Source organism: Amblyomma mixtum, chromosome 2 (genome assembly GCF_055824585.1).
Source record: "Amblyomma mixtum isolate Tamu chromosome 2, ASM5582458v1, whole genome shotgun sequence".
NCBI lineage: Eukaryota > Metazoa > Arthropoda > Arachnida > Ixodida > Ixodidae > Amblyomma > Amblyomma mixtum.
The window spans coordinates 32973038-32999252 of NC_143013.1; the positions used below are offsets into that span (position 1 = coordinate 32973038).

The 26215-nt window shown below is 45.3% G+C and overlaps 3 protein-coding genes across 3 annotated transcripts in view; 2 read left to right on the forward strand and 1 right to left on the reverse strand.

The window, feature by feature from the left end:
* The window catches only part of Cep97 (centrosomal protein 97kDa), a 154115-nt gene that overhangs the window by 122971 nt on the left and 4929 nt on the right, over positions 1 to 26215 (reverse strand). The window contains exons 5-8 of the mRNA XM_089567587.1: positions 24099 to 24212; positions 21437 to 21519; positions 15134 to 15217; positions 10564 to 10678 (exon numbers count right to left, since the gene is read on the reverse strand). Coding sequence (XP_089423713.1) covers positions 10564 to 10678; positions 15134 to 15217; positions 21437 to 21519; positions 24099 to 24212 — 396 coding nt within the window. The remainder of the gene's footprint in view (positions 1 to 10563; positions 10679 to 15133; positions 15218 to 21436; positions 21520 to 24098; positions 24213 to 26215) is intronic.
* Positions 1465 to 3887, forward strand: LOC149358896 (uncharacterized). Its single transcript, XM_089571045.1, has one exon. It carries the CDS (start codon positions 1982 to 1984, stop codon positions 3698 to 3700), a length of 1719 nt encoding a protein of 572 aa, XP_089427171.1. The 5' UTR covers positions 1465 to 1981; the 3' UTR covers positions 3701 to 3887.
* Positions 4304 to 6352, forward strand: LOC149358897 (uncharacterized). The gene has a single exon (XM_089571046.1). It carries the CDS (start codon positions 4377 to 4379, stop codon positions 5082 to 5084), a length of 708 nt encoding a protein of 235 aa, XP_089427172.1. The 5' UTR covers positions 4304 to 4376; the 3' UTR covers positions 5085 to 6352.

Sequence of the window (26215 nt, forward strand, 5' to 3'; positions counted from 1 at the left end):
ACCCTTAAGGACCAGCGGTTATCTTGCCTTCGCATTACACCCTGCCCAAGCCCATTTCTTCCTCTTGATTTCGACTATGATGTCATTAACCTGCGTTTGTTCCACTCTGCCCTTTGCTTGTCCACTATCGTTACACCTATCACTATCCTTTCCATAGCTCGCTGCGTTGTCCTCATTTAAGCTGAACCCTCTTCGTTAGCCTCCACGTTTCTGCCCCATAGGTGAGTACCGGTAAGATACAGCTGTTGTATACTTTTCTCTTGAGGGATATTGGTAAACTGCCACTCAAGATCTGAGAGAACCTGCCATATGCGCTCCACGGCATTCTTATCCTTCTAGTCAATTCACTCTTAAATGAATGTCCAAGCTTTCATCCGAATTATCAACTGCGCGCGCGCGCAGATTATTTGACTTTCTCTCTAACAAGCGTATGAGCCATTCGTCCCCTGCTACTGCACATTCGTTTACCAGCCACTACTGAATGCAGAAACTAAAAAGTTTAGGTATTTGCTGGCGAATAAAACTGCTTCTTCAGTGATTGACGGCAGCGCCCGGCAGATTTCTGGGGTGGCGCCCATCACCCCTCACCTAACATCGTTAGGCACTAAGCTTTCGTTTTCTTCCCCGCGTACGGCAGCATTCTCGAGCGGCGAATCTCGCAAATAATTCCTTCCGTAGACTCAAACCCGGACACAGCTTGGGGTGTTCGCTGACATCGCCGCCCAAGCAGTGATTTCAAGGGTTAATTTTTGGAATGAATTGGATTTAAGGATGCCGGAAACGGCAATTACTTCCTGTTATGATTTTTTTTTTATAGGGTTTCGCGTTCTGAAGACGCCAATTAAGGGGAGGGGTGGGGGGTAGTTTGCAGTTTTATCCCACACATGCCAATTCCTCACAAAACCGGCCATGCCGGTGCAATCAGTTCTCACTTCTACCGCCCCGTTAAGGCTTCGCCATAGACAGCGGAGGTCCGGCGTCGTAATACTTTTTCAATTGCGCGAGATATGGCGCCCAAGGTCAACGCCTGTCAAAATTTGCCGGCTGCCGGAGCTACTGCGTCGACGGAGGAATTTCACCTTGGAATCACCGGCGCGCGTTAGCGAGCCAGAAAACGACGAACAAACACACATAAATAATCGATCGTCGGCCTCTCGCACGGCAGACGCAGGCAAAGCGAAGCTGCGTAGATCGAGAACCAACACGCATCGCAGACTGGAATGCGAGACGCGAAGACGACACTCGCGCGCAACGCTCCCGAGCCAGCCAGCCTCGTCGACGGCTCCTGGTGGCCGAATTTCGCGTCTCTCCTCCTTGCCACCGCGCCCAAGCCGCCCTCCTCCTCCTCCTCCTCTCAGAAGAACAGAAGAAAAGAAGAGGGGACGAAAAAGATGGAGCGCTTGTTTCCGGTCATAAAGCTTCCGGTCTGACATCGCAGCGCCGCCCGGCGTCAAAAACCCGTGTCATATTCGCGGGAGAGAATGAACGAGGGAGAGCGGAAAGAAAAACCAAGAGTTTTTCGGGGGTGCCAGCGAGCGACGGCTTGCCCTGACGATGTTGTGTCACCGGAATGGGCCATGTTGTCGCCTTATGTACCCGGTCTAACCATCGCGAAGTCCACCTCGAATGCACCCGCCGTCCCGCGGCCCCAGAAGCATCGCCCATAGCACCCGAGTGACGGACGGCCGAGCGACAACGACGACCAGCGCCGCGGCAAAACAAACCGCTCGCTCGCTCCTCGGCCGACACGGCATGCCGCCGCGGTCGGCCCGCCGACTGCGCTGCAGGCTCCTGAGGTAGGCACGGGGAATCCATCTTTGCTTCGCTGCGTGGCCAAACACGACGAAGGGCCCCGAGGAAGAAGAAGAAACGGAGGCGCGACGCAACATTACTCGCTCCGGCCGACTCTCTCGCCGGCGCCGATCTGCCCCCGGCTGGGTGACATTTGAGAATTGGCGCTCGACGAGCCGCGCGACGACGTATGCGCCCTATCAATCAACCGCTCGTTCATAGCGCCGACCTGGTCGCCTCTTCGCCGCTCTCGAACGACACCCAAGCGCGCGGAGCCCGGGGCCCGTGCGTCCAACACCACCACGTGCGACAGTCGGTGATCGACGACGGGGAGCCTGGCGAGCGGCGGCCCGACGCCATGTACGCGCAGAACGGAGATGCCGCCGCCGACGGAGGCCATGCGCTGGCCCGGCCACCGCTGCTGACCTCTCCTCCGGTGAAGCGGCGCCGTAGCGAGGACGGTGAGCGCACCAAGAGAGCCGCCCGCGGAGACGTGCAACGCGGATGCGAGTCCGACAGCGGCTTGCCCAGCGGCGGCCAGGCCCTGGCTTCGCACCACCACCACCACCACCACCACCACAAAAAGACGACCGGCGCCAGCGACGGTGTGGACCAGGCTAAGGGCGACCTGCACGGCGTCTGTACGCTCGAAGAAGGCTCGCTCAAACTCAAGATCTCGCTGCACCGGCCGAACGCTGTCACACCTGACGGCTTATCGGCAGCCAAGCCCCCTGGTGATAAGGCAGCGACTAGCCGGCCGCCGAGCCCGCCATCCCTGGCCAAGCCCGAAGCCGAGGAACGTGCTTGGTATTGCTCGGTGGCTGCCAGACATTCCCCAGCACCACCGGGCTCTCCTGCAGCCGCTGATGGTGCCGTGCGAAAGGCGGAATCAGTGTCTCGGAATGTGTGTCGTGACAGCAACCAGACACTTGACGCTGTTTGCAGTGGAAGTTTGTTTGTTCCGTTTGCAGTGCGAAAAGTGGAGCTGCCTAGAGCACTCACATCAGATGGGGTTGCATCAGAGTTGCCAACCAAAGATTCCCCTTTAACTCCAGTACTCGATACCTCAAACCCTTTCCCAAACTGTGCTGTGAAAACCAATACACAGGCTGTAAGTGACCTGCCATCTAGGCACACTTCGATCAACACTGCGTCAAACACTGCCTCCTCAACCCTATCAAAGACTGCCATACCAAAGGTGCCACTGTCTGAACCAAACACTGACTTCTTGCAGAGCAGCAAATTTCCTGGCGCCCATGCTATTCCCAAAGAACTTGTGCATAGAATGGACACTGGTGCAAACACACACAGTGCAACGGGGGGTCGATCACTTCCACGCAAAAGTACCACTCCTGGCCACTATGTACCCTACGAGCCTCCACAAAACAGGAGGCGTCTCATACAGGACACTTCAAAGCTAAAGTGCAAGATGAGAGGCCACACAGATCTACCTGCACTGCCACCTTTGGACAGTAGGAAATCTCCACAAACTTTCCATCATGTCCACGTGTCAGTGGGCCAGAATGGTGGCCGCGGCTTTGTCAACCACAACTCAATCTTGGACCACCCGAGTGTACATTCAAGGATGTTTCCTTCTGGATCACCACCACCTACCAGGCTGGCTGCACTGCTCAATTCGAGCAGGCCCCAGGGGTCCTCGGGAAGCAGGCAGCCTGTGGTCCAAAGCAAAGCAGGCACGTCTTCAGAGCACCAGCCTCTAGACTTGTCGAGGACTGTGACCAAGGCCACAGTGCCCAGCGTGTCTTGCCTGGGCCAGGGCCGGCCGAACTATGTTCCACCTATTGGCTTGTTCTACATGAGGTCTGGTAGCAGGCAGAGACTGGACGGCATTATAAAGAAGCTGTGGGCAAAGCACAACAGCGCTGTTCGAGGCAGGCCGCGCCCTTAGGTGCTCCGCCTGTGAGGACTACAACAAAGACACCCCTTTCATGAATCGCAATGTTTCAATCGTTAATATTCGGACGAGTGCAGCTGTGAATGATGTTTTTTATAGATCACAACGCTCCTGTTTCGAATTGGAGGGCCGGGGAATTCTTGTTACTTTGTATTAAAAAGTGTGTAGAGGTCTCCACGAATCCTGTCTCCTGTCTGTCTGCGTGTAATGAAAAGCACGTCCCTTTATCACCGCCCTGCGCGCTGTTCGCAGAACAATGCAGTGCGTCACACATGCAGCATGGCCACCACAGCCCGGCGCCAACAGCACCACTCATGCGGAAAAGCGCATACACATTTTGCACTGCGCTCTTCACTTCGCGGGCCTTTATCCGCCTGCCGGTGCTCGAAAAGACCGAGGTCAGCCCAGCGAAAGCGAAGGTGTCCAGCGCGGCAGCGGCCGGTGCGATACTGCATCAAATTTTGACGGTGTCCGCAGCAAAACGGCAAACGGCGGCAAAAATCGCACCGGCGGCTGCTACCGCGCGCCGCTGCTGCCGCCGCCGCGGGAGAGAGGAAGGGAAGGGCGCGTGCGGCGCGTGGCGCCCTCCTTGGGCGACCGAAGCAGACGGAGGTCTTTTACCCCGTTCGCGCACAGGGGCGAAACGCAGCAGCGGAGCGAGCGCTGCGCGATGACGCCGGCCGCTAAGAAGGGCAAGTACGACGCCAAGTTCAAGCTGCAGGTGTTACAGTTTGCCGAGCGCTTCAGCAACCGGGCCGCCGGCACAAAATTCGGCCTGAACGAGTCCACCATCCGGGGATGGCGCAAGGTGAAGAAGGCGGCCACCGCCAGCACTCCGCCAGCCACGCCGCCGCCGCGCGGTCACGCAGCGTCCGCCCTGCACCACCAGGGCTGCTGGCCGCAGGCGCCCGTGGGCGCAGCCGCGTGCTACGCACCACGACCCCCCGGAGAGATGCGCGGTGAGCCCGGCTGGAGCGAGAGGTGGCATCATCAAGAGCCCGCACGTGCGCTGGCCGCCGCCGACGCGAGCCTCTACCGGAAGTGTCCGCCGCGCGAGCCGCAGGCCAGCGAACCGCCGTCGCCGGCAAGAGCGCCCGCTTTCCTGCCGCCCTGCGAGTACCAGAGCTACGCGCAACCGATGATGCCCGCGGCTGACGCCCCGTCGCCCGCCAAACGCGTGCTGCTGCGCGGCGGCTACGGCAACGGCTTTCCCGAGGTGACCGTCCCGTTCACGGTGATCGTCGAGAAGGCCGTGCGCGCGGTCTGCGAGCAGCGAGGCCAGGCCGCGCCGACCGGCGCCTGCGCCACCGACCAGCGCGAGGTGTTCGCCAGCTTACTGGGACTGACGCCCAACAGACTCGTGGACAACGTGACGTGACCGGGGGCGCCGCGACGGACCCCCCGGGCCGCGGAGGCGGCGGGCCCGGGCGAGCCGCGCACGCGGTCCCACCACTACTACTACCATTAGTCAACGCTGCCCGTCAACTATTACTACTCGGCTCAGCCTCCTCTTCACCTGGACGAAGAAGAGCCAGCGCCCAGGGGGTCGCCAACCGGACTGCGCTTCCCCCCCGGGAGCCGGCCGACCCGAAATTCGTCCTCCCCGGAGGAGGCACGCCTGATCACGTCCTTCGGACGGCCTCGCGCACACATGCTTTCTTCGCGCTGTCTGTCCTCCGGAACGCGCTCCTACTTAGCTTGGTGCAATACTTTCCCTCTCACCCCGCGCTGTTGTTGTTCGAGCCGCCACGGCATATCTGCAACGCGCATTGCCTTAGCCTACCTTCGGGACTGACCGTGCCAAACACGGTGACCGCCGCCGCCTTCTTTCCTTTTTTTTGCCAAAATTCGCCAAGCGGGCGCCTTTGTGAGACTCGGTTGCCCTCTGGAGCATGCACACAGATTCCGTGCAATCAGTGCCAGTCACAGCACATAACTTTACTACTCCTCACTTTTGCTTCTCTTCAGCCACATGATCGATGCACAAACTAACTTAGTGGACTGCAACTTTTTCGTGTGTTTACATTTCTTCCTTTAGGAAAGATACGACGTGTGTACATATATATATGGAATATGCTAGGTCAGACTTAAATGAGTTTTCACATAGAACTATTAAAAAATATGACGAGGCATTACATGGCTGCATTTGGTGGATGCCTGTTATTTTTGACTGCCTTGAACAAGGTTACAAGCATAATGCATGGGATGCCGAGAGGTGGTCTTTGGTGTTGACTACTGCCACAAAGTGATGTGAGACGTGCAACATTTACACACATGTTAAACCTTCTCTTAGGCATGCTGTTGAGAGATCCATGCAAGCCAGCTGATGCAAGAAGTTAAAATGCCTGCTCAATGAATAGCCCCTGGTGAAGAAAACACTGCGCTTGTCACAATGTCAAGTAGGTGTGTGTCTCCTCATGAGCTGTCTTCCACGAGACAGTCCACATTCCAGTCTCCAGCCGTCCTCTCTTAGATGCATAATGTACTGCTCAAAGTTGCACAATTGCTACCCCTCCCGACTCCACAAACTGTTTGTTGTTTCTTGTCAGCCAAAGCCCTTGAATCTGTGCCTGAACAAGCTGCTCTGTACTGACTTTGAAAAACATGGATGCAATTAAAGGAGGAAATTTTTGCTGGCTTCTCCAACTGTGGTCTCCTCCTTCCTTGTGCTGCCCTCATGTTATGAGTGGCACTTTTTTTGCATGCCGTATTATCTTAATCTTCAGCACTGATTTCAACAACATAAGGCATAAAAATGGCACATGCGGTGGCCTTGACTGTAATGCTTTCTATGCCTTTTACCGACATCCTTATTAGTGACCGTGTCTAATAGCACCTTACTGTAATGGCCATTAGTGTTGAGAACTATCATAGCAGCAATGGAGACTGATGTACAAAGATGGGAACGGCACGATAAAGCTACATTATGCACTACTAATGATCACATAATGGACCAGTCTTGCAATTCACTGATTCTCCACTTGCATCTTTGAAAGGTGTACTTGACGCTGTCTGCAATAAAGAGTCTGCTCTTTTTCTCTCACCCCTCATGTCGATGAGTGCCTGAAATATGACGGTGCAGACGGATGTACTTAATTCGTATGCTCATTACGGGACTGAGAAATAGCAAGGGTAAGTTCCAAGCTGAGCGGCCTTAGAATACACCCTTTGAAAACCAGTGCAGAAAGAAATGTAGCACAACAGGTCTACTGTGGTCAGTAACAGCATGCTACCCATGTTCAGTGTGAAGTAATATGGAGATGATCAGTTTGCATGTCAGTCAAATCAGACTAAGTTCTTCTCAAAAAGCAGTCACTTCTTTTCTTATAAAAGTTGCAGTGCAGTATGAAAAGACTAAAAGCCAAGCAAGGTTAATTCACTCTTCCACATTCGCACAACTGAAAACAGAAAGCTGCGATGAAGCACTTAACTTCCAATGATTGTCAGCACACTACTTGAGTACTGTGTATTATAAAATAAAGCTCCCACTGCAAAATTCTGTCATCAGAGAGACACCGTAAAAGTTGTCAAGCTGCTTAACACACAACGAAGGTGCAAGTTGATTTTGTTCAGCAGGTCTCTGCTCAAATGAAACCACAAACATAAAGAAAGCATAGTTACTAGAAACAGCAAAAGCTAATGGTGGTAAGATGACCCACATCAAAAGGGGGAAAAGGAGTGATGTCTGCCTGTCCTCTAAATGCATTTCATTTCACTTATTACAGCAGTAAATGCCTGATCGCACTGCATAATTAGTACATATATTCATGTAAGTGAACAGACAGCTGCTAATATTGCAGTATAGAATAAAGTCTAATGGAGCAAGTGGAGCACGTGAAAGAGAAGCGGGAAAAAATGAATAGAATAAACCACAGATGCACAAAGAGGAGATACATAGCAAAAAAATAGGTTTGGGTTTGGGTAAAGTTGTGTACACAAAATCACTGCATACTGGAAGGAAGGGTAGTGCATAGTTTCAAGTGGCATAACATGCCGACTTTTCTGGAAGGTTTCACCGCCAATTCATCAGGTACTGAATTCCAGAGCACTACTGCATTTAAAAAAAAAAAAAGCGAGAAGAATGTACTGCTAACGCGGCCATTTGTGCATGATACTGGCTGACTGGTTCAAGCAAGATGATGGTCTTGGTGGTTTTGAAAGCTCATGATATGACCACGAGTGAGGGAATAGGGAGTGTATGAGAGGCAAATGTATGAGACGATGTGATGCAACAGATGCAATGGCAGACAATGTGATTGTCTTAGTGACATGTAGCAATGCAGTTTGAGTATTGTGACATAACAAAGCAGGTGTCATGGCTATAAATGGCTTCATGGCTGGAAATTAAGTAATTCTTGAACAGGTACCAAATGGATGAACATACTCTAGTTCAGGGGTTCTCAAACTGGGTTCCGCGGGCTGTCTTCTTGTGTTCCGCGAGAACCCTCACCGGCCCTGACCCGGCAGCTGATATGAGACTGGCTCTGAGTGCTACTGAGCCACGCTTTGACTTGCTCTTAAAAGGGAAGCAGTACCACCCATCACATTAGTATTTGTATTAATCTGTGCAATAAACATTTAACTTTTGCAACTCTCTCTTTGCAAAAATGCACTCGACAACATTGCTGGTAAGTGAAAGCGGGGGGGGGGGGGGGGGGGTTCCCTGGAACTTATTGAAGGCTTTTGGGGTTCCTCCAAGCAAAAAAGTTTGAGAACCCCTGCTCTAGTTAAATGCCTAAAAATATTAAATAATCAAGGATGTCAGGAGATGCAGTTCTTAGATTCCACTTTGGGTAACCTAGTGCACACAAAGTATTGGAGAAAACTGTCCCCATGCCCTAGATTCATGTGTGCATTAGTATGGAAATGGAATTAATTGCATACATGTCACAAAACGAGGCTCTGTGTGACAACACAGATATGCGCCAAGTACGGTTAAGAAGTATGCGCCATTTCTCACACCAGTTTACAATGATGTTTAGGTCATGCTGCTGGTTAGTTGTATCCTCTATCATTGCAAAATCTTCAGCCATTGGTAAACATCATCAGTTTCATCTTCATGTTAGTTCATGAGTCCCTTTTATGAAGGGCAACAAGGATGACAGATTGCCCTGCCCTTTCTAAGATACTGGAGATTACACATCATGAGAGATAAATGACGGTTTTTAGCTTGCAGACTATCCCACAATGCTGAAGCCATGAAATTAGATTTTTGTGAGTGCCAAATGAAGACTGCCTTTCAGCAGGTGGCTACAGGACACACATTCAAAATCTTTAGCAAGAACCTGCTTATAGGTACAGCTATAGCAAGGCAGTAGCTTCAATGATACAATTATAGTGTTACAAGCCATTAGTTAATGCTATAACAAAATTCCAGGAAAGATCTGCAAAGTATGTGCATCTTGACCCAAACATATTTCATGAGACAAGAACAAAATATTGCATCATTTTCGATGATAGGTTGTTTGGCAGTAATCAGCCCACAACACAGGGAATGGCCCCCACACCAAAGTAAGCTGTTCACAGCCTTTTGGAGCTTAGCTTCTTACTTACTTCATCTTCAAAGGAACTATATTGAAAAAAAATCTCACAATATTGATCAGACTACACGAAATTCTTGGGTGAGTGATTATCATCGCCGAAATCTACTACTCAATGCAAAAAGAAATTAAACTATATTTGATTCGAATACAACAGAGACAACTCTAATGTTTATGACTTGCTTGTCAGACATATCTGATAAAACTGTGTGATTTGAATTTTATTGAAGCCCACAGTGAAAAGTTAAAGCTGTCCAGTTTTGATTAGAGATGCAAAGACTTCCAAGTTAGGAAGGTGAGTCTGAGTTTCATGTTCTTTTCTGGGTCGTGTGATCAGATGCCATGAATGTTGCTGCAGGAATTGCAACATTCCCCGTACCACAAGTGGTACTGCATATTGCAAGTGGTACAGCATAGTGGTACCACTCGGACACCACACATCTTGCACCTTTATGCATTACCACTTGCTGTGCAGTCCTAAACAGTATACAGTGCTGCAGTACCACTGCAGTGGTACTGCAGCACTGTATAGTGTATGGCATTGCACAGCAAGTGGTAATAATGCATATGGGTACAAGATGTGCGCTGTCCGACCCTATGTGTTAAATACTAAGCAGCTTGTCACTCTAACATCCCCTGCTACATTCCTAAACCAGTATCCCAGCCACTACAAATATTTTTCGCGCGTATTGAGTTCATCTCGTATTCCACTCACCGCAGTCATCTAAAGTTATCATATTGCAGGCAGTGCAGACAGTATAAGCTTATGCTTTTGAGGCAGTTCCATGTATCAACTTCTACAACTCTCATGATAACTGCTGGCTAAAGCGGATGTAGGATGACACCCTGTGGAAACAAGCAGGTTGTAATTCAGTAAGGCAGTAAGTTGCAGCATTTGATCAAAGAATGCCAACCTCACATACTACTTTTGCCACCACTGAGTTGCTTATCTTTCTTCTTGCGGACGCAAGTTCACATCACAGACAGTTTACTTTTACAACTTGTGGCGATTTGATGTGTCTGCGTATCATCACCAGCATGTGACAGTGCAGTTTCATGGCAGGTTCAGAATATCCAGGTGTTCAAGTGCAATGACTTCTCTTGGAGCATGCAAGCAGTGGGTACACCTCGAGAGAACAGATCAAAGGGGGAATCATTCTGCACTGCTTGTGAGTCTTGTACTACATTCCTTTTGAAATCCCACTGGAATGCTTCACTGCTGACATTGAATGACAACACAATGGGTATGATGCACCAACTAAATTTGAGGAAAGCTGGCTGAAGTGAGAAAGAAAGAGGCAGCAGGGCAGGACTTGCCTGGTCGGCCCCCGTGAGCGGGCACACTTGTGAGAGGTACTCGACCAGAGCCAGGTGGTCACCCAGGTGGAAGCAGCGGCCCTTGCCTTGGCTGTACAGCCACTCGGCCTTCAGGCTGCACCAGTCACGCGCACACAACTTGAAAGTTTTGCCGACTGGATCCACAGCGCGGAGCTCTGATCCACTTTAGCGAGCGACACGAAGCTTTATGAACGATTAAAGGCATAGATGAAAATTTCTTTCATAGTTTGTGCAGGGGAAAGATGGAAATTCCATATACTGGAAATTTCAGCACTGCAGCAGTGTGCTAGTATGTACAAAACACACACTGCACGCTCTTACTGCCTCAAGGTTCTCTGTTTGCTGGTATGTGTAAAATATGTTACTTGAAGGTTATCACTGCTGTTTCAACTGAACAGGGCCAATAAATTTTTTCTGGTGAGATAGGTAATCACTTATTTTTCAATAAAAATGATGGTGCAGGAGAAATGAACGAAGTGGCTAGCTAAGCTCATTTACCTCGTTCAGCCTTTTGACAAAAATAACTGCCTTCAAATCACGTCAGACTACACCTTGAGGTGGTAAGGGCAGTACTTCAGCTATCCATCTTTTATGTTCCCAAGATCAAGAGTGCAATCTTCAGTGAATCACTTTGTGAGGCATAAATGTTAAGCTTAAGCTCAAGGGGCAAGTCACAATCTTTGAAGTGCAAAAAAGAGCAAAAAAATATGCTGATGCCATTTCATAGTTTTGTGCTCATGTTCACATGTAATGTTTTTTAAGATGCCACTACACATTCAACTTTTATATTTCGTGCTTTTCTCAAAAAGGTTTCAGAGAGAGTGAAAAATCAGTGTACACGTTTTACACAGCTTGTCTCGGAATGAAATGTCCTTTTACCCACTGAACGCTGAAAAGATAACAGATAATCAGATACTGCATAAATTTTCCGACACCATGAAAGAACAACAAGAAACTCAGCATTCTCCCATTTTTGTTCCTTGTTTCTTTTTCTGGTCTTAGCATATGCAATACTGAAAAATCATACAGTGCAAGTTTTTAATACAGTACACGCTAACCATATGCAACTTACACATGTTTACCTTAGTTACCTTGTTGAGTGGTGAAGCTGAGATAAAGTACTTCAAAGAGCCCAAGTATCTTACATTAGGCAGCAAATGAGCATGACAAAATTAGCAGCCTGTAGTTCAAAGACCATTTTTCAAATGGATGCAAACGTTTCTACACCGGTCAAAGCACCCTGTTTAAACAAATAAAGGTTGTTTCAACATAATTTTAATACAGTACACGCTAACCATATGCAACTTACACATGTTTACCTTAGTTACCTTGTTGAGTGGTGAAGCTGAGATAAAGTACTTCAAAGAGCCCAAGTATCTTACATTAGGCAGCAAATGAGCATGACAAAATTAGCAGCCTGTAGTTCAAAGACCATTTTTCAAATGGATGCAAACGTTTCTACACCGGTCAAAGCACCCTGTTTAAACAAATAAAGGTTGTCTCAACATAATTTTAATACAGTACACGCTAACCGTATGCAACTTACACATGTTTACTTTAGTTACCTTGTTGAGTGGTGAAGCTGAGATAAAGCACTTCAAAGAGCCCAAGTATCTTACATTAGGCAGCAAATGAGCATGACAAAATTAGCAGCCTGTAGTTCAAAGACCATTTTTCAAATGGATGCAAACGTTTCTACACCAGTCAAAGCATCCTGTTTAAGCAAATCAAGGTTGTCTCAACATAATTGCTGCCTGCCAAATCAGGTCATACACTATGCCTCAGAACTAGCTTGTAGTGGACTGCAGGCTAAAAATGCAGCGGAGCAGCTCCCGCAAGTGTGCTGCTTTCATGTGCTCGTCAGTTTACCCCACAGTTCTGGAATCCGTCATCTTTAGCTCACGGCTTCCATTCCTCCATGAGCAAATTATTAGACAGAACAAAACTGAGCACCCCAGGTAGCACCGAACATTAGAATAGTGTTATAAAAATGTTATGTAAGTTGGAGTAATGTTACATGTTGCATAGTAACTTTACATTAACATTAAAAATGAACATATAACGTTATAAGTTACATAGGAAATGTTACTTTCACATTCTAAACAAACGTTTTTTTAATATAATCTTCTAAATTTTATTATAATGTTAGAGTCGCAACTATAAAACAACATTGCAAATATATTTCGAGCATGGATTTCCACACATTTTCTCACTGTTCTTAGAGTAAAGATGTTTTTCAACTAACAGTACCTTGTAACTACATCTCTTAAATAGTACTTGCCATAGATTACATGACGAGCCCCATTATTTTGTCACAAAACTTTAGTTATTACCCATTCCCCACTGTCACTCATGGGACATTCCGCAGTAGCAAGTATATAAGCTTGGCGGCGTGATATCCGTTTGGAGGTGAGTGAATGCGAGTTGCTGGGCTGTAGTGTGTCGCTATTGTTGTTGGTTCTTGCAAAGTGTTGTAAGCTGTGTGCCGTCACCACTGGTAGGCCTGCATGCTTGTGCGGGGCTGCTTCACCATTTTCGAGAAAGTTCTTTTTATGTTGTTTATGTGTTTCATGAATGTTTGGGGAAAGTTATTCGAACATTTATATGTAACATTACAAAAACATTAGAAAACGAACATTTATATGTAACATTACAAAAACATTAGAAAAAAAGGACATTAAGGACATTGAAATAACATTTGAGCGTAACAAAAATGTAACATTATCGCAATGTTTCGGTGCTACCTGGGACATTGCCAGAAATTTGTATGCACTCAATGTTTTGTTGAAGTAACGTTCTGAAAAAATATGAAACTCTTCTCAGAAAGTCAAGAGAGATACAAGACTATGTGCAGAGAGTCCAATCACTTAAAGGAGGAAGAGTCAACTTTAGAACTGCTCCACCAATTTTGACAAAAATTTCAGGGATTGTTTAGCTTCTTGCCATTACACTATATTCTAAATTTCACTACAATAGCATAAACATAAAGAAACTTGTAGCTGCTATATAGAGCAGTTAGGTACACCACCTTGGAAAGCTTTCATTTCAAAAATAATGAAGATCTACTAAATGCTTGTGATTAGATACCTTCTAGGTGGTTAACAGCGCAGGATAAGGGCAGCTGCGTGCTTCTAGGTCATTTCTGTAAAAATCTCATCACTTTAAAAATGAAGTTCGTCAAACTAAAGCACTGCAATAGTTTATTCCAACGTGATAGCCATTACAAGTAAGCCATTATTCCAAAATTAAATTATGGCAGTAAAACTTAACAAAATCATGCTTAGTGTCTTTACCACAAGGCAGTGTATCCACTCGCTGCCCTCCACCATAGTCGCTATGTGTGTGCTCATCAGGCGTACCCAAGCATTTGCAGAAAACTGGCCACGTTATGCGGCAGTAAAACCACTTGTGGAAGACAAATGGTTTAGTTTAGTTTAGTTTATGGGGTTTAACATCCCAAAGCGACTAAGGCTATGAGAGACGCCGTAGTGGAGGGCTCCGGAAATTTCGACCACCTGGGGTTCTTTAACGTGCACTGACATCGCACAGTACACGGGCCTCCAGAATTTCTCCTCCAAAGAAATTCCAGCCGCCGCGGCCGGGATCGAACCCGCGTCTTTCGGGTCAGCAGCCGAGCACCATAACCGCTCGCTGCCCTCCACCAGAGTCACTATGTGTGTGCTCATGAAGACAAATGGCTGCTCTGGATAAATAACAGTACAAAAATGCATATGCAAGCTAAAAATGACAAAAGGTGCATTACACTTGTAGCCCAATTGACCCAGTGCCAGCAACAGTCAATGTGTGGCACAACCTTGCTAAACATGTGTCACCAATCGATTCACTTTTAGCAAATAAATCTAGCTACTACCAAAAGTGCACATACTGTCGCACTTATCACTGGCAGTGTTTTTCATAGCAGTGCTCCCTAGAAGCTGAACTGTCACCATACTAGTGAGTTGCTACCACAGTAACAAGTTTTTGAGCACAATGTGGCCCTTTGACTAAGCAAATTAGAAAGATGTGTGAGGCATATTCAGCTAAACCTAATACCTACTACTACGGAAGAAGTCTGAGAGAGAATTATAGTACATGAACCAATTCCAGCTTCTGAAAGCACCATCGCAAGTTCCTGTAAACAAGCAATAGTTTGAAAGTGACCTGTTGGTTGCATTGGTGGATAATCTGATTGACTACGCCACACAATCGTTACAGTGCTGTATGTCTCCTTGCCCTGACCTTTTCTTGTCTGTAAAAGTCGCATGAATGAAACCCATATTATGCATTTGTAAACACTTGACACATTATGTACAAGGTTCTCATAAATGTGACACAGACCAATCGCACCTATGAAGCGAGCAAGTTTTGCTCACGATTTGTGCAAATTTGCAGTCCAAAAACTTCAAGCACAGTTTTCTTGCAGTCTGAAACTTTTAAGGCTCTCATTTGCAGCTAGCATGCAAAATGCCTAAGATGCAGGAGAGAGCACAAAAGCATAAATGCATGACACAGAAAAAAACCTGCGGAGTGATGCGAGGACACTGCTCACCTTTCCCTCTGTGTAACAACGAAGTCGTCCAGCACTCGGAGGCCGAGGCACCAATTGATGACATAAGGCCTGTAATCGAATCCACTGTGTGAAATGATTAAGGGATATAACCTATTTCTCCCATCCTTCGCAGATCATTGCCAGATGATTGATCATTGGCAAAAACTTTTATCAAAGTCTTTGAGCAGTGTGGCCAGACTAAAAATTACTGAAAAAGAAGAAAAGATATATTTGCTATATTTGCGGGGCGTGGGCAAGCGGTTTGGTACATCTTCAAGAAAGCTTTCTGCCCGCAATGTCAAAGCAAAACTATTTTGTTTCAGTTCAAGTTCAAAAAGCAAGAAATTCAATTCTGGTTCAGCTCCAAAGTAGGAATAGCAACAGTTTGAACCACTCCACAAATGTGCTCAGCCACACAACACCAATGACAGGAAAATGAGATTCAGTTCATGTTGATATATCCTCAAGAAAACCACATTATGCAAGGAAAAAAAAATTCAGTACCATTTTGATCGAAAACTATTATAAACTTCCTGAAAGAAAAAGAGTTAAATGCTTCAGGACGCACTTCCAAGCAACATCACTCACAACATGCTAAAAAGCCCATCAAATAACTGAGGTATTAAAGGAAAAAACATGAAATGTATGTCAGTGCACAGAATATTTGCTCTACCACATCCCTCTGCACCAGCCACACCAAGAGTAGCATTCTGTGCAATTCTGCTTAGTGCTCCACCTTCTGATTTCATTATTGCAGCACATTAGTGTCTGTTAGAATTGCCGTCTAGCCATGCTACCTCACAGGGCAAACACTGCAGGCTGCATGACCTAAGTCAGGTAAAAAAAAAATTGACAGGACGGTTAGCACCAGTCAATGTGAGATCCAGCGACAGCTGTTAAGGTATTTATACTTTAAGATATGTGGTGGTAGAAAATATGAGAGTGACCTCACATCTGTATAGTTCTAGGGGGCTCTTTTGGTTTTCCACACATAGCAGTTTTTCGCCTAGGTCACCTCTCCTGTCCGTTGCTCTAGAAGCGCAGCGCCGCCAATGATCCTCTCCTCAGGCGGCACGTGTCGCAGCAGCTGCTGCAGATTGACCGTGCTACATTCCTCTGCTCTCGCCATACCCTCCCTCCTCCTTTCCCAGTAACCACGTTCCAAATGATTACCATGGTACGCACTCCTACGCTCTCACCATATCCTCCTCCTTTCACCGTACACTTCTCTTTCCATGGTAGTCATCCTCGGTTTGGGGATTTCTCCGCTCTTGTCACATCCTCCTCCTTCCATGGTAACACCTCCTGGAGGGTTACCATGGTAACCACCCTTTGGTTACACCTTCCCACAGTCTCTCGCCGTACCCTCCTCCTTCTACACTAACCCTCGTTGTCCTTCCAGGGTAACTACTCTTTGGGTTGTTTCTGTGAAAACCACCAACCGGTTGTGCCTTTTTGTGCTCTCGCCATTCCCTTCCCCTCCCGAGGCAACCATCCTCCAGGTGGAGATTCCTTCGCTCTCGCCGCACTGTCCCCCTTCTGCGGTAACTACCTTCTGGACAGTTCCCAAGGCAAGCACCCTCCGGTTATGCCTTTCTACACTCTCCTCACACTCTCCTTCCACAGAGTAACCCACTCTCCGGCTACGCCTTGCTATGATCTCGACATAAAGCCTCCTTCCATGGTAACTCTCCTCGTCTTTCCAAAGTAACTACCCTCTGGGTGGTTTCCGTGGCAACCATTGATTTCTTGCACCTTCTTGCACTCACCATACCTTCCTCCTTCCACAGTAACCATCCTCTAATTACATTACACACTGAGAATGCAATAGCATTAAAGTCTGAAGTCCGCACGACCTGCTTCCCCTCCTCCACCATTGCTGCTCACCACATGCACTGAGCCTGTGTAGCTGCCGATAGTTCATCTTCAGCGACGTACTTCCATGGCTGCCTTCTCTCCTTGCGGGGATACTCCACTATGGTAGACATATGTGGTGCTGATTCTGGCTACATTCCAACCTGATACGTGAAGCTGTCTAGACACGTCTTCACATAGCCAAGTACACCTGCCAACTGACGTAAAGCTTGCCACCATGCTCAGGCATGTCATATGACAAGCGTACCTGCCAAATCAGCAATGCCACGTGGTCTCATGACGTCACACACCCTGTCGACCAATAAGCTAATTTTATGGCAGACGATGCCAAGTGCTACCTGGTTTTTTTTCTCCAGTGAGGCTTTTAATGCTGTCACATTAAAAATGGCGAATGTTTATGGTGTGGTGCACACACTACAACAACACATGCCACAGATAGGTTTCCACTTAGCAACGCAAAACCATTGGCAAACAAACCCTCATGAAGCTAAAATGTCTATTTTGTTACTAAAGCAGCTGCCTGCTTCTTCATGTTCCAGGTTAAAAACATAGCAACAATGCCAACGCGTCTGAACTTACATCAGGAGGCATAGAAAAATTTTTAATCATCAGCACACCACTTAATTTCTAAATGAAGCAAAAGCATGAAATTTTTTTAAAAGCATCATAAGAACAGTATACGCAAGTTACTCGTCATAATTTTTTTCTTTTGTTTCTGTGTTCGAAAGAACAAAGTTAATGCATTCTGCTACAACTGCTAAAAGAAATGAGAACTGTCCTCTTCCTGGGATTTCAATTCAGTTCAACATGAAACTTTTGCCCACAATGTCGACTCATTACTGTCACACAGCAATTGCATTTTTCGCTTGGTCTTCCTCGCTTTAACACCAGCTTTAGTAATGGGACCTGCCCTATTATTTTGAAAAACATGCTATATAGCACCAACGAAATTTGAAAGCTAGTGTAATTTTAGCTGGTTCATAATGAAAGGTCTAGTGTGAACGTTTAAGGGTGAGTATAACGGGGAAAACAGAAGACATATGTTGCTACTAAAGCTAGCTATTACATACCACTAGGGGTTGGACTTTTCGGTAAAAAATTGATAAAAGTACACCTAATTCACTTTCTGAAATTCGGTTCTAACCGAAAAAGGTCAATATTTTTTGACTTGCAAGACATAGCCAGCTGGCTGCTGAATGCATTAAGCTCACTTAAAATCAAAAATGAACTAAGTAGGGAAGCCAGGGGCATGGTGCAACAATGGTATTTTAAAATAAGCAGTGCAGTTGTGCAATTTGAGCTACTGCTCCGCTAGCTTTCATGCCTCCGCAGACCGGGAAGCATCATCTCCTGGCCATCTAGCTAAGTACTGTTGCATAGAGCAGTTGTTGGTTAATTTGGTTAATCAAATGCATGTAGGATATTGACACAGAACCGTGAAGGGGCGTCGCGAAAAGGTATGTTTTGGCTATCGCGGCAATTCAGCGGCAGTTCCATCGCTGCCATCAACACAAAGACCACTTGATGCTCCACCCTCGCACTCAATGCTGCATGATAGCCCAATGATAACATGTCAACCTAGTTCTTAGAAGCTAACTTCCACTTCCATTTTTCTTTGCTGACTATCTCACATAACTTGAGTTAACGGTTTAATGATGGTAGCAGCTTTTTCTACATGCACAGCTCCAAGTATTACCATCTGCCCGTTAATTACTGGTACATAAATTGTTCAGGATGACAAAAATGACCACAGAGAACTGCCACATTAAGTCACCAAATAAAGTCATTATTTCATTCACTGAAGATAAGATTCACCGAAAGAAACCAAAAGTAGCGTCCTGAAATAAAAACTGAAAACAGCCCGCCAAATTTACAAAAAATAAAAACCGAAAAGACCAACTCCTATATACAACATAGGCATAAGCTTTTATATTAAAACGTCGGAAGAAAAAGAATTGAGCATATTGAAACCTTTATTCGGTTTTCATGGAAACATTTTATAACAAATTTATTACTGCCTGGCTCAAAGTATATAAGACACTGCATGGGGCCTATGCATCATGTAGCACCTCACAATGCATGACCTTATAAACTGCAAGTTGGTATTTATCACAATGAACAAAAGACAAAAAAGAGCTGTCACCAAGACGAGTACAGCACAAGTTATAGTGTATGGCGACTGTCACCAGATATTTTAGCCCAGGTGTAAGCAAGGTGCCAGATTTTTCTCAACAACAGGTGAAAACATGCAAGCAAAAAGGGGGCTTTGTTTGAGCGAGCAAGAAAACCTCGAAATAATAAAGTATTCTCTAATAGCTGTGAAAGACTCACACATACGTGCCCAAATACGCAAGGTTCACTTCTCCTGTTGGCAGAGAACCAAGTATGCAAACATTAAGCTCATATAATTCAGATGTTTTGCAGAGATCAGAGACCATCTCTCTCAAAAGCAGACCACAATGTTCTGCAGCACTCTATAAAGAATAACAAGAATTTAAGTGTTTTTGTATCCCTGATTTCCCAAGGAATAAGCCTTTTCAATACAGCTGTTCCACTTTAAAGTGAACTAGCATTATTACCACGTGGACCTTAAGAAATCACTAAACAAACAGACCAAGGTACCCTGGCCAACTACTTTCCACTCACCAGTGTATGGGGCACACTGGAAATTTCAAACAGAAAACAGCTGGCAAACATAATCACCATGCACTGAGCAATATTCATTGTGCAGGTGCTGAAACTTCGCTAACACAGTTATGTATACCACTAGATGATGCAGGTGATAAAAAACGTCAATCAGTGTGCTTTATCAACATAACAGAGAACTTTACTCAGATGAACACCAGAAGCATGTCTTTTTACATGAGACTATTCATCACGAAGCTGTCATATCTCCACAAAATACAGAGACATGCTGGTATTCAACAATCTAAAAGGCCAGTGTAATTAGCTATGGCATTGTTTTGGATAACTTGAGTAAGTGTAACAGTTAACGAAGTGCTTACTTAAGGGCATAGTTGACAGTGAATGTTTATTGCTGTGAAGCGATTACGTTATATACAATACATACGGCTCCACGCTTGTGAAGGCAAGTGAGGAAATTTTTTTAGAAATTAAAAAATTTAACCTAAACCAGAGCTGAGAAAAATGTGAAAGTTTATTATCCGCAAAAATCGCAGTGCTTTCAAGCTATCATATGATGTGCTTTAAATGCAAGTTAGAACAACTCTACAACACCATGTACTGAAAAATTATGCAAATAACTTGGTCAATATCAACATGTAAATTTAGGATTTGCCTTTTTTTCAATGTGAAACCCTGGGATTGACCCCGTTTTCTTTTGAGAACTTTATTTCTATAGTAGTAATTCAAGCTATGTTTATGGCAATCATTCTAAAAATGATTATGCTGTGAATTCAGCATAAAAACAATTAGAACATTCGCTGTCTGAAACCAAAAGAACAGCTATGCTTCAGCAACAGCAAGTAATTGTGAATAACTGGCTGCTGTCACAAGTGCTGAAGAGACAGCTTTCTTTTCTTGTGTTCCCACTACAGCAGCGAAAAATAAGCTAGCTAGAATGTATGGGATCTAGAATTCATTCTACTTCGCTGTAGCATCCCAAATTCATGACAAGTAGAGAAATTGTAGATGCACACGAGGACACAAAATGACAGGACAACTGCTAGTATTGTTGTTTCCTGTCTGAGTCTGCCATTTCACCAGCAATAATGAATTTAGGAAGCCGATACAAACCAGTCCGCCCTAACACTTTAAAGTTCAGTGTGGCAGAGATGCATCCTTGTTTCCATAGCAGCATGGCTAATGATCCCTTTGTTATTGTCGCATTTTGGGTTCACATATTTCATCGATCTCTCCAATTCTACTCAGTTGATTGTAAAGTAGCGCTAGAGAAGCAATAAATGAAACCAAGCTCAAAACAGTCCAAGCCACGAGCCTCAAGCTGACAAAGAGTGCTCTCACAAGTGGATTTGGTTCCTTTAGGTCCACATATCACCAGGATCTGGCTCCTTTTTGATTTCAAATAGAATCTGTACCCAAGTCTTCTAGGCGTCACAGGGCAACTGTCGTCATCATGTTTTTTCCAAAGGAAAGATGGGTGGACTTGCCTCTTATTACAGTATACTTTCACCTTATTTGGTTTCTAAATTTAGCTCATTTTGAAAAAACTTCTGAATCACACTGCATTTTCAGAATAACACTGCCATGGCAAAGTTTTCCTTCAGACGGCAAATGTTTCACTACCTCTAATACTTAAAGTTCCAGGTGTTCAAATTTGCGCTCTTCATCTTTGGCTGTTTGCGGTGCAACCCGAATTAAGAGCAAACAAATAAAAAAATGCTGAATATTTAGTGTTAAGAGGAAAGACTATGTGCACTTGGTTTTCTAAACAGCCTGCAAGGATACACGATGCCTCCGGTCATGTTCACACAGGGGTTCCCGCCAATGGAGAAGCTCTCCAAGGAGGACAGGTGCGAAAGGAAGGACACCTGCACAACGTGGAAGCAAGGAAGCAAGACACTGTAGTGATCCGCATATGTACAATGAAACCTCTATTAGTACTTTCATTTAAAGAATAAAAGAATCGAATAAGAAATGACACTCACAGTGTCTGTCAGCACTATGGAACAATATCATGGTATATGACTGACTGTCATGGTTTTGCTCCTTCATAACTGCCAGGATAGAACATAAAAGTAGAAAGCTTTGCCCTTGGGGCATGTATACACACACACACCATGGCTGGGAAGTGATCATGACATGGCAAGAAGCGATAACAATAGAAGAACCAAGAATTATCCTGTAGAGGATAAGAACATTGAACAGTGGTCTTCAGTTAACCCTGCTTTATACCAGCAACAGACAACTGTTATTTTTTACCAGTCCTGAAAAATTGTAACCAAAATTAAAAAAAAAAAAAGAGGAATCACAGCGATAGCATGAAGTGTATTTTGTTAACACTTCCTGCTGCGAGGAAGCAGCAAGCCATTTTGCAGAACAAAGTGTCCGTAAGTTCCAGATCAAAGCACAGCCATTTTGTTTTGATGCATATTTAGCATTCGTGGGCTCAAAGTAAGTTTGCACAAATAGAAGTGGTTTTTTTTGTTTTGTTTTTTTAAGTTCTGTCAACGGGGCTGTGGAATACCAGTTAACAGAGAACATACAGCTAATGGTACTGGGCCTCTTGGTGTGACTAGCTGCTGCTCCATTCAGTGTGTAGAACCGACAGAGAGAGAGGCGAATCAACTTCTTCCGAGAACTGGTCCTGTTGCATAATTACATTTCATCTGCTAGTGATAACTGAATCCACACAGTCTTTGCACCACAAACAACACAAAACATTTTCCTGCCTCAAAAATGCAAACTTTAGAGTTCAATAACATTTCATGAGAGGCCTGTTATCCCAGGAAACAAAAGAGCATATGAGAAAGTAAGGCAGCGCAGGACCACATTACCCCAGTTTCATTGGAAGTCACACGCCTGGCCGCAGCACAGAACACCATGTAAGCTGAACTGAAGCTGAACATCATGTAAGCCCCCATGTCCCCACAAATATGTAGCAACATGAGAGCCACGCCACCTCTCCCAACTCATTCCCTCACCAGAAAAGAAAGCATGCTTCATTCCTTTGCTGCCCTAGAGTCAACTGCTTGTAGCCAAGCACTGCATCTACAACTACCCCGTCAACTGCGCACCCTTGTTCACATGCTCCTGGGTATAGCTACTGAAATAGATTAGCGCATCCTCTGCAAATGCGCAGCATTCCTCGAAGAAAGTGATTGCTCTCTTTTCTCATTTCAGCAGCTCAGACTATATCCTGATGAACATATAGACATTCTTCTTCTGAGCGGTCAGTACTGCACTGCACAGAGATTTCGCAGGGCTTTCTGGACTTTTTCAAAAAAGACCAGCGCTGACTCGAAGCTGTAGCTCAGCTTCACTTGCCCCCTTTCTTGAGTGACGTACCACCATCAGATATGAATCCTCCTCTGTAAGTATCTCTATTACACTCTCAACTATGTTTGTTTCTTTTCCTCTCTCTACCGTAAACCCAACATATTGGTTAAGGTGACCACATACTATGTGACAGCTACTGCGCTCCTTGTCTTTTCAATAACCTCTCCTCTTTCGTGCAAAAATGTTCCCATTCATCCCCACGAACAGCACTTGACTCATCTAGAAAATGTGAGCATTCATGTGCTTGCAACAAACAAGAAAAGTAGAGAGCATGAAAAATGCAGCAGTAGCTTGGTCAATGGAGCAGCATGCACCACTAACCAAGTTATTAAATGCTTTTAGCACATGGCCTATGCTCTCTGCCTCTAGTTTTATTAAAATGAATCTGTGTTTTTATAGCAACGTCAAACATCACTTACGAAACTAATTTCACTTATGCTTATACTGATGTTAACAACTGTTGATTTTTTATTTATTCGCTGAACAAGTCCTCAGTACTCCTCCAGTATGGAAGAATAAAATACTAAGCTTATCTGTTTTATATACAAGTATTTGCGAATCTAGTCTACCCACATCAAAAGAGTCATGTGTCAAAAGTGTGCCAACGAAGGCCAACTAATGGCCAAAAGCCAAATTAAGTTTTACCTTCACAACTGCTAAGGACAGCTTAAATTCTCCCACTTTACACAGGCTGCCACAGCTTAGTGCTGCTTCCACCAACAACGAAGCCATGTTCACAGTTACAGCTGAACCATATAACATGAATTCAGACTTCACAGAAACGATATGGTAGTGCCATAGATTATCACCAGTTTCTTTCTGACGCGTACTGCAAAACAAAATAAAACACATCAGAACACAACCCCATGAATTCGCCTGCGCACTGCACGCAACAAGATGTGACCGCGACAGTCTCAGAGCAAGTGCAAACGTTTGCAGTTTACAGACTAACAAACATGAACACAAACACTTTGAAAGGTTACTGCATATTTCAATAATTTAGTTCATTGTGCAAAGCAGTGTGCAAGCCATGAGCAAGGTACACTGGTAGGAAATGGCTGCCTGCCCTGAGTTACATAAGCTAGGAAAAAAAAATCACCCCAGGACTTACCTCCGTGAGATCAGTGATTTTGTTCTCCGCAACTGAGAAGACGCACAGCCCACTTGGGAGGTACGCTTGCGCTTTTTGCAGGGTTGTAATCTCATTTCTCTTCAGCAGAAGTGTCTGCGCCAAATTAATCAAAGGGTGGAAACATTACCCTGCTATCTGCAGCCGCAAGTTCACACAAGAGGTAACGTAACACCGTGACATAAATAACTGATACTTGAGCCAAAATGTAACCTTTAAGCAAGCATTATAACTTCCAACTGCAATCGGAGTCACTACACACTTGCCGCACATGCGCAACTAAGTTGTCCAGCAAAGTTTCAGTGTGGGATCTGGCACATACCCCATTCTAAAGGTTCAAAGTGTGATTGACTTTTGCCAACAAGTTGCATAACACCAAGATGTTACGACTCTTAGCTTAATTAAACTGCATGTTCACCTGAAATTCAGACCCCTTGTTACGGTGCACTTCAAAATCTGACAGAAACTTCACCTGTTACGGTGTTTAATGAATACTGGCTCCTGTGCCTATGCATTTTCCTTCACTGTTTTTATGTGACATGCTCTTGTTTACTGTGTACTTTGCCCCCTTATGTCAAGCGTGTCAAGGCCCATAAGAGAACATAGATTACCATGATGTAAAATGCACTGGTGCAGTTTACAGTGCTGTTTTGGACACATACTGCACAACCTGTTATGTGCAAGTACCTTCTATAGCACTGATAACTTTAAATGGGCTCTTGTTTGGGAGGGACAGCAGCAAGCTACGGGAAGTACCTTAACAAGAAAAACTAACTGCTATTTCTTGGAACAAACACAGAGATGATTATATGTAGCTCTTAATGACTCGCTGCGAAAAAGAAACCTATGCTGACTTCAAAACAACCATCCTATCCTTTTTGGCTTAGTCAGTAAGAGAAATTCTTCATTCTCTGCAACAGCTTTTGAAGTGTATGCACAAGCCAAAATGACCTACTGCATTTCTTGCCACCAAAGTATGGAAAGCTGCGAAAGTAGGGACACAGGTGTAAGCACCTGCTTACATCTGTGCATTTTTTTCTCTATTTTCTCAGTGTAATACACATATACACGACAATCTCTTCTACAGCTAGCATGACATTTAATGTTGCCACTATGGACAAAACATTTCTATCATCACCATCATTATTATCATCCCAGTTACGTCCACTTCAGGACAAGTGCCTCTCCCATCGACCTTCAAATAGCCATGCCTGTGTCAGCTGCAGGCCCCCTATCCCCACAGGCTTCCTGCTGTCATCTGCCCACTAGACTCTCTGCTGCTCTCTGTTGAATTCATGCTCTCTTGAGAATCCAGCTGGTTAACCTAACAGACCATCGATCATCTACTCACCACCTTATGGCCCTGTCCGCGTCCGTTTATTCTTTCTAATTTCAGCTAGGATATCATAAAAACTCCTGCTTGTTCCCAGATCCACCCTGCTCTCTTCTTGTCACATTCATGTGACAAGCGCATAATGTTTGCAATATGCTTGCTGCAGCATTCCTTCCTGCAACTAATTGCTCAGCTAGCAGTCACAAAACTAAACCAACTAAGCTAATATTTATCAGGCAGCAATCACACTCAGTTCACAGCTGTTGTATCAGTTGAGAAAAGCTCAAAAAATAAACTCAAGCCTTAAAGGGACACCCAAGATGAACTGAAGTACAGTGCATTGGGGCATAGATACCAGAGCCTAGGCTATACCACCATTAACTTCAAAATGGTGCTCACGGAGTCCTTTTCAGTGTAGAGGTGATGAGTTTGAATTGAGCAGTGGGAAAAATTTTCAATTCAATTCTCTCAGCATTAAATGAGTCACCTGATAATGGACAAGCACCAGCATGCCCTGAAAGAGCTGTCAAATTGATTTTTACTAAAAACAAAAATAGGATGGAGTCTTCCTCAGTGCCCCTTTAAACTAAAGCCTCCCGAAGCAGTATCTGCAGCTCACAAGCATTAGTGAATGGAAACTGCTAATAATCAAAGCTCTTGACAAACTGCCAATTTTGTAAAGAGGTAGCCAGAATTGAGGAGACAAAGAAATTTGTGGTCTGTTAAACCAAGAGGGTCAACCGTCAATGAAGCCAGTCTAAGCCTA

Coding starts and splice junctions, on each gene's coding strand:
- LOC149358896 (XM_089571045.1), top strand. CDS start 1,982: ATGCGCCCTATCAATCAACCGCTCGTTCATAGCGCCGACCTGGTCGCC.
- LOC149358897 (XM_089571046.1), top strand. CDS start 4,377: ATGACGCCGGCCGCTAAGAAGGGCAAGTACGACGCCAAGTTCAAGCTG.